This window comes from Neospora caninum, chromosome VIII (genome assembly GCF_000208865.1).
Source record: "Neospora caninum Liverpool complete genome, chromosome VIII".
Classification (NCBI taxonomy): Eukaryota; Apicomplexa; class Conoidasida; order Eucoccidiorida; family Sarcocystidae; genus Neospora; species Neospora caninum.
The window spans coordinates 706,454-720,636 of NC_018395.1; the positions used below are offsets into that span (position 1 = coordinate 706,454).

Below are 14,183 nucleotides of genomic sequence, written 5' to 3' on the forward strand. Positions count from 1 at the left end.
ATGCGAGGCGAGGCAGCGAGGCACGTGTTCTTTTTTCTCGTGGAAACTCTCTCGTTTTGCATGCCTGGTTTTGAAGACGAGAAGACAACTGCTTCGGAGCGATCCGCGCTCACGGTCCCCCCCCCCGTCTGCTCTGTCTCCCTTTTTGTGGCGCGATACATATACTCCACACGCTCGCTTCTCTTCGCTCACTGCGCAGTGCATCTTTCTCTCTGTCTCTCTGTGACTTTCCACTTCTCCGAGTTCTCTCGTTTCCAGTTCGTTTCCACGTTCCGTCCTCTTCGCTCGTCTAGCCTTTTTGTTGACTTCTGTGCGGATCTGGACCCTCTCCTTTTTCTCGTTCCCGGGGTTCTTTCTGCTGTTTTCTTCCGTTCCCGTCGCCCTCGTGTCCTTTCTTTTCTGCCTTCTCTTTGCGCTTCTTGCAGTGGGGCCGTAATCCCCTCCCCTTGAACCCATGCTAGCTTAACAGAGGTAAGAAAGAAGCTCGCCGAGGCCGCTTCCACAGACACTGCAGAAACTCCGCGCCTTCTCGCAGGCGACAACTTTCCCTCGGGGCATTCGACCGACCCACTTGCTTCCTCGCTTCGATCTTCGCTCCCCATTTTTTCCCGGTGTCTCTCCTGGGCTGGCATTCATTTCTCTCTCTGGCCGAAGGAGTGTGCATGCATGGGAGCATCTCTCTTTGCGTCTCTCTTTGTTTCTCCCCCTCTCTCCCTCTCTTGGTGTCTCTCTCTCTGTCCATCTCTCTCTCTGTGTCCGTCTCTCTCTCTCTGTGTCCGTCTCTCTCTCTCTGTGTCCGTCTCTCTCTCTCTGTGTCCGTCCCTCTCTCTCTGTCCGTCCCTCTCTCTCTGTCCGTCTCTCTCTCTCTGTCCGTCTCTCTCTCTGTCCGTCTCTCCCTCTGTTCTCTCTTTGTATCTATTTCGCTCCCGATTCGTTCGTGTCCCTCGCTTTACTCCTGCTGCCCGTTGCTGTCTGATTTTTTTCTCGTTCACTTTGGGTTATTTCTTCCCTTTCACTGTCGGGTCTCTCTTCTTCGCTCTTTTGTCTCGCCTCTGCCTGACTTGGGACGAGCGCAAATTCGACATCGCCTCCTGGCGAACGGCTAGGCCGCCTTTCTGCCCCGTTCCTGCGTCATCGCTGTTTGCTGCTTTCTGTGCTGTCCTGCAGCCTCGATTTCTCCTTTCGCGTGCGTCAGCGTCCGTGGCGTCTTCGTTTCTGCTTCCCTCGTCTCTTTTCTCGAGGCGCAGAATGGAGCTTTCGAGCGAGAAAGCCCGTGCCGGGGCTCTGTCCAAACATCGCGCCTCTCCCAGCAGCGACTGTGGAACAGTCTCCTCTTCCCCAGATCTCCTCTCCTCTCTCCAGGATGTGAATGTCCACACGAAGGCGCACGTCCTCGATGCTGAGGAGGTCAGTTCCGTCCTGATGTCACAAGCGGCACGCGTTGATGTACAGCTCTTGTCTTCTCTTTTCTTCTCGTGTCCTTTTTCGTCCTCCGCATCTTGTCTTCCTTACGTTTCTCTCTTCATTGACGGTCGTTCCACAAAAAGAGGCGACGTCTTGCTGGTGCATGCAGCCGCTCTCGGTGTGTGTCGATCGGGAGGCGAAGGAAGGAGAAACACACACGCAGCCAGCCCCTTGCCGTCGTACCTTGCTCGTGTTGTCCGTCGTTCTCTCGTCTTCCCCTGTTTAGTTGCCTTCGTTCGTCTTTGCTCGCCTCGACGGCTGGTGGCTTCCAGTCTCTCTCTTCCATGCCTTTTCATTCCTCTTTCTCCTCCCCCGCCCTTTTTCTCTCGCTTCTTTTCCTTCGTGCAACCAGCGATTTCCTTCCTCCTCGCCTCTCTTGCCACAAACGTGCTCCGCTGAAGTTGCTCCTGCCTTCTTTCCCGTTCTCCTTTCTCTTCCTGGTGCCTTTCGACCGCTTTCTCTTCTCCTTTCTGTCCTTTCTCTTCGCCCTTCTCCTCTTCTCTCTTTTCTCCGTCCTTCCGTTTCCAGCCGTGTGTCTTTTGGTCGTGTCCCTCTGGCGCGTGGAGTCGCTTCTCCAGTGTCCATCTCTGCTGTTTTGCCTCACGCTTTCCGATCGTGCGATTCTTTCTCTGCGCTGCGCCCGTCTTCCCAGGTCGTCCACCAGCTGAAAGCGGATGCGAAGCGTGGCCTCTCTGAGGAAGAAGCCTGCGAGCGACTCGAGGTGTTCGGCAAGAACGAACTCGAACACGACGCTGGCAAATCGCTTCTCCAGTTGATTCTGGAACAGTTCCAGGATCTGCTCGTCAGGTAAACAGAAGAAGGCGTAGCCGAAAACTTTAGGCCAAGCAGCCAGAGACGCAGAACGAAAAGAAACAGAGATGCCTCCGCGCGTGTCCAAAGAAAAAACGGATGCGTCAGCGCGCCGGAGAAAGCAACGACCGCGGAGTTCGGGGTGTACATCCACGTGAACGATTCAGATGTAGACGCTCCGCATATGTCGTGTCGCTCCTCGTTTGCGAAAAGGCTCATTCTTTCTGTGAAGGTTCTGCATGGGGTTCAAAGAAGATTCGCTTGTTTTTCGCCTGCATGCGGGACAGCGGTTAGACAGATCTGGAGACACTTTCGTGGTAAATTCAAGTTATAGAGCGAGTTATACAGCCCTTTTACGGTTATTCCACGTTAAGAAATTAAACGCCCAAATGTCGAGGTCTCAGCTTTCGCTGTGACGACCACTTTTCGCAGGATTCTGCTCTCTGCAGCCGTGGTGAGCTTCGTCCTCGCTCTCTTCGAAGGAGGCGCCGATGAAGGCATCACTGCGTTCATCGAGCCTCTCGTCATTCTCATCATTCTCGTTCTCAACGCCGCGGTTGGCGTGTGGCAGGTACGCAACACCTGGACCCATTCGAAGACATGCACATCTCAAAAAATGTAGATATGCATGCAATGCATATGCATATCCGGATAGGGGACCCTAACCAAGGATATACGCGTCGAACCCGGCCCACGGATGACTACAGTTGTATATGTTTATATGCACGCATGCGTAGGCGTGCACGTGCACGGGGTGTGAGTGTTCTCCGCATTCGGCTTGTTTTTTCGGCGTCGTTTCCTGACGCAGATGCAGCGGAACGCGTGAAGCCGTGAAGGCACTGTGCAGCTTACGCCTAATATATATATATATATATATATATATATGTGCATGTATGGTGTGCGCACACCTGGTGTGTTGCAGGAGTCGAATGCAGAGAAAGCGTTGGAAGCGTTGAAACAGCTGCAGCCCGCACAGGGTCGGGTGTTGCGCGGGGGCGCTTGGCGCATAATCCCTTCCGCGGAGTTGGTTCCAGGAGATATCATCGACGTGCGTTGCGGAGACAAGGTTCCCGCCGACTGTCGAATCCTCGCCCTCAAATCCACGACTCTGCGCGTCGAGCAGTCGCAACTCACTGGCGAGAGCGTCACAGTCTCCAAAGTAGGTTCCGTGTAGACTCGTAGAGAATCTCGCCAGCGGCCATCGCATGCAGACGGCTGTGATATGTCCAGACGAGGAAAATCTTAGGTGACTGTGTACCACGGGGCTCTGGAGAAGACAGCGCGTTTTTGCCTGGCCTCTTTTCGGACGGTTGCCGGGAAAACGGGCCAGACTAGGACCAGCGTTCGAACGTCAGTTCGCTCATCTCTTTCCGAGCTCTCGACAGACTCAACAGACCTAGGGAGCGTGTACGATGGCGATGTAGAGACTGTTTCGTCGCGGCGACTTCGTGGACAGCAAAGACCTTTGTGCCACGGCCACCACGAGTTGCATCTCTACGAAACACCCCCACATGTACACAACTCTATGTCGTGAATTTATCCGTTCAGGTCGATGGATAAGGTGTCGTCCACATGCGCATTTATATAGATGTTAACGTTACCCATGTGTGGCGGAACTTTGCACATGTCCAAAGGACACACATGCATACCCACACACACCGATATTCATATAGCTCTACAACTGCATGCACGTAATATATACATATATACGTATGTGCATATACATATATATATATGAATACGCATGTCTGTGTAGTTAGACCCTGTGGATGTGGCGGTGTTTCCTTTGACAGCAGATTTGGGGCACTGAGATGAACAGACCGGCTCACTGCCGAGAGTGTGTGTGTTTGTGCACCACTGCCTCGCTGTGCGCGTTTTGTGTATGTACACGACCTGCATCTGGACAAGGTGTGTACGTGCATGTGTGCGGCTCCATTCGTGAAAAGAGTGTCCGGTGAGTGCGCATTTTCTCTTGCTTCAGGACGTGGAGGTCTTGCCGGCTTCCTATGCAGACTGCGAAGTTCAGAGCAAGTCGAACCTCCTGTTCTCGTCGACGACTGTGGCCAGTGGGCATGGCGTGGCCGTAGTTGTCGCCACTGGGATGAGGACAGAGATCGGGAAAATCCAGAGTGCAGTCCAGGAAGCTGGGGCTGACGAAGAAGATCAAACGCCGCTTCAGCAGAAACTCGACGAATTCGGCGAAATCCTCAGCAAAGTTATCTTCCTCATCTGCATCGTCGTCTGGGTCATCAACATCAAGGTGCGGCGATCGGGTTCCCTCTCTGACTCAAAAACAACAGGTCGTATCCGGACTTCGAGGCAAATTGTGAACACCATCTCTCCTGCCTGTGTATATACACGTATTAGTACATGTATACATATGTATGTATATATATATATATATATATGCAGGCGAATTTCTCTCGGTCAACGCACCGGTCTCTCTACACAAACCCCTATTCATATGTACAGAGATATAGGCATGTCTCTGCGTGTGCCTCGGGTTGCGGAGGTCTCCACATCTCTGCATGCATATCTTTCCTCGCTTCCCTCTCCGCATATATATATATATATATAAATGTGGATGTCGGTGTGGATGCGTGCGCGTGCGTTTGTGTGTTTTACGGTTGTTTCAGCATTTTTCCGATCCGGTTCACGGTAGTTTCCTTCGCGGATGCATCTACTACTTCAAGATTGCAGTGGCGCTGGCCGTTGCCGCGATTCCGGAAGGCCTGCCGGCGGTCATCACCACGTGCCTGGCGCTCGGCACTCGGAAGATGGCGAAGAAGAACGCGATCGTGCGCAAACTCGCGAGCGTCGAGACTCTCGGATGCACCACGGTGATCTGCAGCGACAAAACGGGCACCCTCACCACCAACGAAATGACGTGTGTTCGCTTCTGCGTTCCCAACATGCGCCACGGAGTAAGCGGCGGGCGGGGCGAGAAACGGAGACATGGTGAAGATGCAGCAGAGCACAGTGAAGAAGGAGAATGTGACAGAGAAGGTGACAGAGAAGGTGGAGAAGAGAGAAATGTCGGCGACATCTGTGTCTTGTGCGTCAGAGTTCTGTTCTTTTTTCAGACCGACGAGTACACCTGCGAGGGTTCCTGCTACTCTCCGATTGGAGCAGTGAACTACGGAGGAGCGTCTCACGGCCAGCATCGGATGTTCCATCACATCGAGGAGAGCGACGAGAATCTCCACTGGTTTGCCAGGTGCGCGACGCTCTGCAACGAGGCGCGTCTTGATATTGCGCCGGGGAGCAACGGCACGAAGTTCACGCGCATGGGCGAACCGACTGAAGCTGCGCTCCTCGTCCTCGTCGAAAAGCTCGGCTGCATGGACAGCACCCTCAACGCCCGCTTCCTCCAATGCGAGGGAAGAAAGGAACAGGCGCCAATGCCTTTCTGGTCAGTGAAAAGAAACGCGAGGAAAAAAACACAGAAAGACCGAGAGAGAACGGGGCAAGACAGGGGAAGAGAGAACCAGACAGGAAGAGAGGCCGAGGTAACAAGACAGAACAAGAAAGAGAAAGAGAGAAAAAGGAAGAGGAAGAAAGAGGAATAGAGAACAAGAAAGAGGAAGAGAGAGAAAGAGAAAAGTGGAACGATTTCTTTCCGCCTTTCGGTCCTGCGGGCTTTGGGGTGATAGAGGCAGGCTGCAAGGGCGGACAGAAGATGACCGAGACTCCAAATACAGAGCGGCTTGGCAGATCGAGTTTGCGCTTGCTGCGTTACACGTCCTTTCCTCGCGATGTCCCTGAGAATCCTCACTTTTTTTCTAGCACTAGCTCGTGTGGTCCTTGAGTTTAAACGTAGGTGACACAGAGCGGGGAGAACAGAGAACAGGACAGGTGAAAGTGTTCAATCTCTCGCTGGTTGTAAAAAACAATCCGTTTCCGTTTGGTGTTCTCAGCGAATACTGGGCATCTTCGTGGAGCTCTCTGGCGACTCTGGAATTCACGCGTGAAAGAAAGAGCATGAGTGTGCTTTGCCGCGAACGAAACAGCCCGCAAAACACTCTCTTCGTCAAGGGTGCGCCGGAATCTGTCCTCGAGAGGTAAGCTCACTTCTCATTTTTCCCCTTTGCATGCACCCCACTGCGTAAGTAGGATCCTCAAAGGAGACCGGCCTGTCTGGAGAGGACACGGCGCCCACCTGGCCTTGTCGCTTTTTCATCCCAACTGTCGAGGCTCTCTAGGATTCTCCTGTGACACTAGAAACAAATCCAAGGTTATACATATCTATTCCCATACATACATACGTACATATATATATATATATATATATTGAAATACTGATGTATATTATAGACGCATGCCTTTTTATATAAATTCATATATATTTATGGACAAATATGCATATATATATATATATGTATTTTTTCCCTTTGGGTCTTGCGTCCCCGTGAGTTCAGGTGCACGTCTGTGCTTCTTCCGAATGGAACAGTGACGCAGTTGACCGACGCCATTCGAAAGAAAATCCAAAACGACGTGGACTCGATGGCGGCAGATGCGCTCCGCACTCTGGCCCTGGCGATGAGGAGGGACTGCGGAGAACTGTCCGACTACGATTCGACCAGCCCCAGTGAATCCAAACATCCTGCACGTGTAAGTGCTCGTGCCTCGCTTAATATTCTCGCACATTCGAAGTGCATGTTTTCCGAGCACGTCTCCGCGAAGACGGGAAAATCAACGCAGATTTGCGGAGGGGTGACTTGTATCTCTGTATATATGTGCGCCTCGTGTGTATAGCTGCGTGCCCGTTTGAGAGAGAGCGAGAGCGAGGCATTTGTACCGGTCCATTTACATCGGCCGCGATATGTAGATTTACCTGTTTATGTGAACATTTGTGGATCTTCCTCTGAATGTCAATGGACACGAAAGGAGGGCCGACGTGACGGAGTTACCTTCGCCAGAGAGCGCAAAGGAGAAAGAGAGAAACGGCGGGACGTAAAAACCCAGTTTTCAGCAAGTCGTCCTATACGGGAGTCTATGCCTAAATCTTCAGGTGTACGTTCCAGCGTTTTTGAAGGTGTGAACATGGGTTTTTGAATGTCTTTCTGTTCTCCGCCACACTTCTTGCACACTTGGGGTGTTTCTCAGAAATTGCTGGAAGATCCGTCGAACTTCGCGAAAATCGAGAGCGACTTGATTTTCCTCGGCCTCGTCGGTTTGATGGATCCGCCTCGCCCCGAAGTGACCGCGGCGATCGACGCATGCAGAGGTAAGCGAGGTTGTCCTGAGGGATCTTCTCCCTTTCCCTGAGCTCTGTGTCTTTTGGCTTCTGCCTGCTTCGGCCGCCGAGACGCAGCTTTCCTTCAACATTCTGCGCCTCTTCCTCGCATGCGTTTTTCAGGCGCCGGCATCAAGGTGGTGATGATCACGGGCGACAACAAACTGACAGCTCAGGCCGTCGCCTCGATGATCAACATCGTGGACGATGCTCGCGTCGGCAACTGCTCGTTCACAGGCAAAGAGTTCGAGGCTCTCTCCCTCGAAGAAAAGAAAGAAGTCCTCTCTCAGGGTATGCTCAAACACACACAAATTTACATCCCTACCGCATATCTACATATATATGGGCAGTTGGAAGTCTATGCTTGTGTAAATGTAGATGTATATACAGCTGTTCGTCTGTGCCTTGGACTGAGGACAACTTCTGTGAGCGTTTTTTTCAAGCCCTCAGTCTCCGGAAAAGAAGGCGAGATGCGCTCCAACTGTCCAAACAGGAGTGCTCCAAACCTAGGCAGACAGATCCTACTCTCTCTCTCTCTCTATATATATATATAGGTGAACAGAAAGTCTGATGTGTATACGAATGATGTATACATATATATATATATATATATATATATGAATGCTTATGTATGTATATGGTGTCGATGTAGACATCGAGGTCGAGCTATGTGTGGGAGAGTGGGTTTGGCTGTGTTCGGTTCGAGTTTGTGTTTGAGGTGTGACGGCGCGGATGTTCCCGCGCGTGGACCACCGGGCGGTCTGGTTGTTTTGTGTCTGTAGATGGAGTCATTTTTTCGCGCACGGAACCGAAGCACAAGCAAATGATCATTCGGTTACTGAGAGAGCTCGGGGAAACGACAGCGATGACTGGAGACGGAGTGAACGACGCGCCCGCGCTGAAACAAGCAGACATCGGAGTCGCGATGGGCATTGCCGGCACGGAGGTGGCCAAGGAGGCGTCGGACATGATTCTCGCGGACGACAACTTCAGCACGATCGTCGCCGCTGTCGAAGAAGGACGATCGATCTACAACAACATGAAGGCAAGGACACGAACTTGAAAGAGGAAACGGGAAAACGCCTGGAGAGCAACGGCAGAAGACACTCAAGCGGCCAACGTCCATCTGAGCACTCATACAGATGCTTATACATATGTATATATATACATATATATGTATATGTATATATACATATATATACATATATATGTATATGTATATATACATATATATACATATATATATACTTATATATGTATACAGAGAAAGAGAGAGAAACTGTGCTGGGAGTGATCACCTCTGAGCCAGGATGATGTATAGGCGCAGTTTTTGTGGGGAGCGCACACGACGAGAGGTACGCGTGTCTACGTCGATGCAGGCGTGTGTCGATGGAGATGGATCTCGCACACGATGGAGAGGGGTGAGAAAACGGAGGCAAGGACAAAAGAGGAGGGTGCGAAGCCGTGAAAGAGGCGGCGCGTGTGAGGAAACTTTTGGGTTTTTTCAGGCTTTCATTCGCTACCTGATTAGCAGCAACATCGGCGAAGTCGCGTCGATCTTCTTCACTGCGGCTCTCGGTGTGCCGGAAGGTGAGACACGTGGCTCGGGAGGCTGGGTGGGAGCGAGAGCCGACTCTCTGTTTCAAGCTCACTGTTCCCGCGTTTTCGGGGTTCTGTGCAAGTTGAAAAAACCCTGCGGGTCTGTCGACGGCGCAACAGGCGCTGGAGACACACGCCAGTTCCAAGACGTTGTTCGCGCGAAACTTTGTCTTCTCCGCTCCTTCAGGTCTCTCCCCTGTCCAGCTGTTGTGGGTGAACCTCGTCACCGACGGGCCGCCGGCGACTGCACTGGGTGCGTCTGATGCAAAAGATTCGTGGAAAACAACATGCAAAAAAGGTTCAAGCGAGTGGCCACACATCCAGACCTCTCAGTCCCCTTTAAATCGACAGAAAAAACAGACCTCTAAAACGTCGACGCCCACGTGCATTTTATATTTGGCACCATTTCCACATCTATATATGTGTGTGAATATGAATATGTGTGAATGTATTTGCATACGTATATGCGTATATTTGCAGGCGTAGAGTCAAAGGGTTCCATAGGCCAGGGGCAAGGGACGCGTCGTCTCTGTCGAGGGGGGAAGTGTGGAGCCAGGTGGAGTCAGTCGGCTGTTGTCTTTCCTTTCCGGCGCGGTTTTCGGCGCTGTCTCTCGCCGCCTCGTGATCTAGCGCGTGTTGTATCTTTCTCATGTTACTCGTCTACTTCCGCCACGCGGCGCATCTCGCTGCTCGTGTCTTTCGTTTCTTAGGTTTTAACCCGCCGGACCTGGATGTGATGAAGCGTGAACCGCGTCACCGCGAAGACAAGCTGATCAGCAGTTGGATTTTCCTGCGCTACTTGTTGATTGGCATTTACGTCGGGTTTAGCACCGTCGGAATCTTCGTCGCGTGGTTCGTGACTGGCCTCGACAATCAGGCGGACCCTCACACGCTCGTCTCGCTCAGTCAACTCATGCAGTGGAACAAATGCCCCTCCTGGGAAAACTTCAAAGTGACGCCCGTCTACGGCATGAAAGCGGACGATCCGTGCTCCTTCTTCACTGTCGGAAAGGTCAAGGTGTGTGTCTCCAGAGCCAGCAGTTTGCACCAAAAGAAACGAGAAAGAAGGGAAACAAAGAGGCCGAAAGGAAGAGGAGAAGAAAGGAAGAAAGGAAGAAAAAGGCAGGCGTGAGCGTCAGGGATGCACTGCTGCGGAGGGTTTTCTCTGGCGACGCAGCCAGCGCAGTTGGGACACGTCTCGCACAGGCAGGAGAGGCAGGGGGAGATTAAGGCGGAGACTTTTCCCCGGCATGCGACGGAGACAGGGGGAAAAGGGAAGAACCCGGTGAGGGGGGGTACTGGAGCAAATCGTGAAAAGAAGCCGTCGAAAGAAGAGAAGACGCGGCGGAGAGAGTGCGGTTTTTTGGCAGGGGAACCAGGGATCCTCGAATCTGCAGCGCGTGCTGGGGAACTGGTCCTTTAGAAAACGAGGCACACGCGCGTATCTTTATTTACGCTCCGCATGGCTCTTTTCAGGCAAGCTCCCTGAGTTTGACGGTGCTGGTTGTCATTGAAATGTTCAACGCGTTCAACGCTCTCTCGGAAGACGCGTCGCTCCTCCAGCTGCCGCCTTGGGTAAGGAAAGGTATCTCATAACTGGAGTCATATTCAGTATATTTAGTGTCCTAGGTACTATAATGTCTCTGTTTATTCGATTTAAGTTATACCAATGTGAAGCGTGCCGAACAAAAAAATCGTTTCCGGAGAGAACCGGAGAGGCATCCTAACACTCCCGAGAAAGCTTACACGTAGTCCTGTCTAAGAGATTATCCCAGGGCTATGGTCCTGACCAAACAAACGCGCGTCTGAGTAGTTCTCGCCGCCTCTCTCTCAGCAGCGGTTCGGCTTCAGCCGGGGTGCCGGAAACGCGAAAGGCGACGCTAGAACAGAGACGGAGGGCGTTGGAACCTCGGAAGAACACTTTCGCAGCTTTGTTAGACAAGGCGCGATCTGGGGGGGAAACTGCGAGAGAAAGGCAGAACGAGCGGCCAACCGCGTGAAGTGCGTCAAGTGGGTGGACAGAGGAGAGACGGGGTGTTTCCAAGGCCTCTTGGCCTTCGGAAACGGCGGGGAATCGGATTGGGGGCCATGCTCTCTCGTGCGTACGTGGCGGCTTCGCGGGAAAAGGTCCGCATGCTTCGATTCAAAAACAGGAAAGGATGTCGAACGGAAATGTCGTTTCTTTTTCAGACCAATCCTTACCTCGTCATCGCCACTTTCCTCTCCGTCGCGGTTCACTGCTGCATCCTCTACATTCCCTTCCTGGTAAGAGTCTTTGCTGAACTTCCTCCGTTCTTCGCTCTCGTCTTTCTCTGTCTTTTTGACCTGTGAGAGCGGTGTCTGGTCGCCGATCTTCTTCTCTCTGCGTCGACGGGCTGCCGGATCTTCTGCATCTGCGTGTGCTCTTGCGTTCTTGCACTTCCTTTTCTCTCTTGCCTTTCTAGGCTGTCTTTTTCCCGGTTCCTGCAGCGGTCTAACTGGAGCTGTGTTCGCCGGGAAGTTCGCGTCTGAGTATGTAACCGAGTATCCACTTCGATGCACAGAGGGTCATGATTAATCCTGGTGTATCTTTCCTGTGTTCAGAGCCGCGTTTTCGGCGTCGTTCCTCTCACGACGGTCGACTGGGTCTACGTCATTCTCTGGTCGCTTCCGGTCATCGTCATCGACGAAGGACTCAAGGCAATCGGTGCGTCGTCCTCTCCGAAAAAACGCGCGCTTTCAGAAAAAACATCCATCATTGCGCTTGTTATATATATATATATATATATATATATATATCTGTATAAATATGCAGACAGACAGGCAACTGTATTTTTAGATGTATGGATGTGCAAATACAGCCATCTGCATGCATACATATATGTATTGTTCACGTGCGCATAGGTACATGTGTACGCTGTTGCATTTGCAGATGTATATTTGTGTTCTCCACACGGACTCTGGCGAACACCTTGCGATCTGGTGTTTCTCTGTGCATGTCTCGGCTTAGATGTGGTGTTGTCGATAGACGGATGTGGATATCGAAGTTGCTGCTGGCCCCGCTCTCTCTTCTGCCTTTCGGCGCCGGTCTAACTCGTTGCAGTTCCTCAGCCTTGCTCTCTGGAGTAGTTTTCCTCCGTTTCTTTCCCGTTTCTTTTTCAGGTCGCATGAAGGAGGCTGCGAGGAGACGCCAGCTGAGCCTGTCGCGCTCTCAGTCGCAAGTCCGCAAGACGCAATAAATTGCGTCTTTGTCTCGTTTTTTCCCCTTCACCAGTCTGGTCGTGCATGCCTTGCCTCGCGTATTGCCACTGCGAGAGAAGAAAGGCAACCATCGGCGTGGGGTTTTCGGTGTCTTGGTGACCTGCCTCTCTTCCCAGATCTTCTTGTTGCGTCTCTGCTTCGTGGCGGCCTTGAGTGCAGAGATTGCATCCGCGTGAACCTCTCGAGCCGAGAGCCGCGTTTCCGTTTTTCCGGGCGTTCCGCTTCTCGTCCCAATGGCGCAAGAAACAGAAGAGTGGCCGTATGTGTGCCTGTGCTATACGAAAGAACACGGAGTGAATCTGTCGCCGAATGCCGAAAAGCGGCAAGGTGACACGCGAACCGCGCGAGGCCGTCCATAAACCGTCTGTATGCCCATGCGTTCTGGAAGTGGAGAACGATACAGAGGCAGATTGCGGTCGCGCCATGTCGGCTAGGAGCCGACAGACGGAAAACCTTTTCAAGTCCGAAAACCCCTGCAGCCATGCCACCGTGGTTTTTGCCTGCCGCGCACAGAGACGGCTCTGTCGTTAGCTGCGTTTGCAACAAGTCAAAAACCTTTTCTCTGCAGATTCTTCGCTAGCCGGGATACTCCAGCCCACGAAAGAAAACCAAGGAAGCTCGTAGAGCTCTAAGGACACTGCTGTGCCTAAGGCAGCAAGACCTCCAAGTAACCAATCAGTAGCCTCTGGATTTAACACCCATCACGCTGGTACTTAATGGAAGGTCACCTGTCCAACCTAAACCACTACAGAATTCTGAACGCCACACATTCCTAGTCTGGTCACCGCAGCCGGTGCGTCATGCATTACGCGCTGCAGTGAACATCGGGAAGCCGAAGACGGATTGAAAAAAAAGTGTGTCTTGGATAACTCGCCATCTACTATACAAGGGAGACACGTAGAAACCTAGATATCTAAACATCCGCGCTGGGACTGCTATTCTAGGGCGCACTGACAGATTGAGGGTGCATGCACATGGAAATATCTGTTTGTTGTATCAGTATGTATATATATGTATATTTGTTTGGAGGCTAAGTGTGAGGCGATGGAAGCAAAGCAAGTAGAGGTAGTCCACGGATTCAGACGCAAATTCTTCACATGGAGAGAAGGAACATGTTCTCGGCTGTGGGGTTTTATGCACCACTTGCAGAACAGAGCTAAAGCCTGCTCTCCACGTTTTCGAAAGCCAGTGGAAAGATGGCCGCCGCTATGTTGATGCATGTCGACATTGCATCTCTTCAACCCTCGGCACGGGAGATGAAGTGAAGTGGAACACGGGCATGGAACGAAAGATGAGGAACCAGAAGGTGGAGAGGAAGCAGAAGATGAAGGGGAACCAGGTGCTGAAGCGGTAATGACGGGTGAAAAGGGATCGGCAGGCGCAGGCGAAGAAGGCAAAGAGTTTGGTGAGTGCGATTCTCGACGGGTTGACTGTTTTTCTTTCGTCTCCTGCAAAAAGGCTGCCGTGAAGCGACTGCACACCTCCGCCAGTCAGTTGCGTTCGTCGTCACGCTCTGTGGGGATGTCCTCGCTCGGAAGAACACTAACAGAGAGGGCCCTGGCGAGGGAAGCTGGCGATTGCAGCAGCGAAATGGAAAGGGCTTTGAGGGGCGTTCGGAGAAGGCGGACCCCGAGGCAATGCAGCAAGGTCTCGGAAACGGATGCTCGAGCCGCTGTAATGCAGAAGTGTGCGGTCCGCATGCGCTTGGGTTTTTCGAGCACAGGAAGAAGCAGCTCGGCGTCGCTAGGATACCGCCGCATCCCGTTCGAGACGGGAATTGCCTCCATTCGCCTCCTCCGTCTCTCCCGGAGTCGCCGGCAGAGCACTGACACCA

General features: G+C 52.3%; 1 protein-coding gene across 1 annotated transcript; it reads left to right on the plus strand.

The window, feature by feature from the left end:
* Window positions 1-1,248: 1,248 nt before the first annotated feature.
* Window positions 1,249-12,327, plus strand: NCLIV_030940 (hypothetical protein; the record flags this gene model as incomplete). Its single annotated transcript, XM_003883290.1, has 19 exons — window positions 1,249-1,407; window positions 2,117-2,271; window positions 2,707-2,845; window positions 3,197-3,433; window positions 4,256-4,534; window positions 4,911-5,198; window positions 5,358-5,686; window positions 6,192-6,335; window positions 6,693-6,885; window positions 7,381-7,501; window positions 7,634-7,801; window positions 8,293-8,510; window positions 9,019-9,100; window positions 9,297-9,362; window positions 9,820-10,127; window positions 10,586-10,684; window positions 11,300-11,374; window positions 11,693-11,795; window positions 12,251-12,327. 19 exons carry the CDS (start codon window positions 1,249-1,251, stop codon window positions 12,325-12,327), a joined length of 3,240 nt encoding a protein of 1,079 aa, XP_003883339.1.
* Window positions 12,328-14,183: the final 1,856 nt, after the last annotated feature.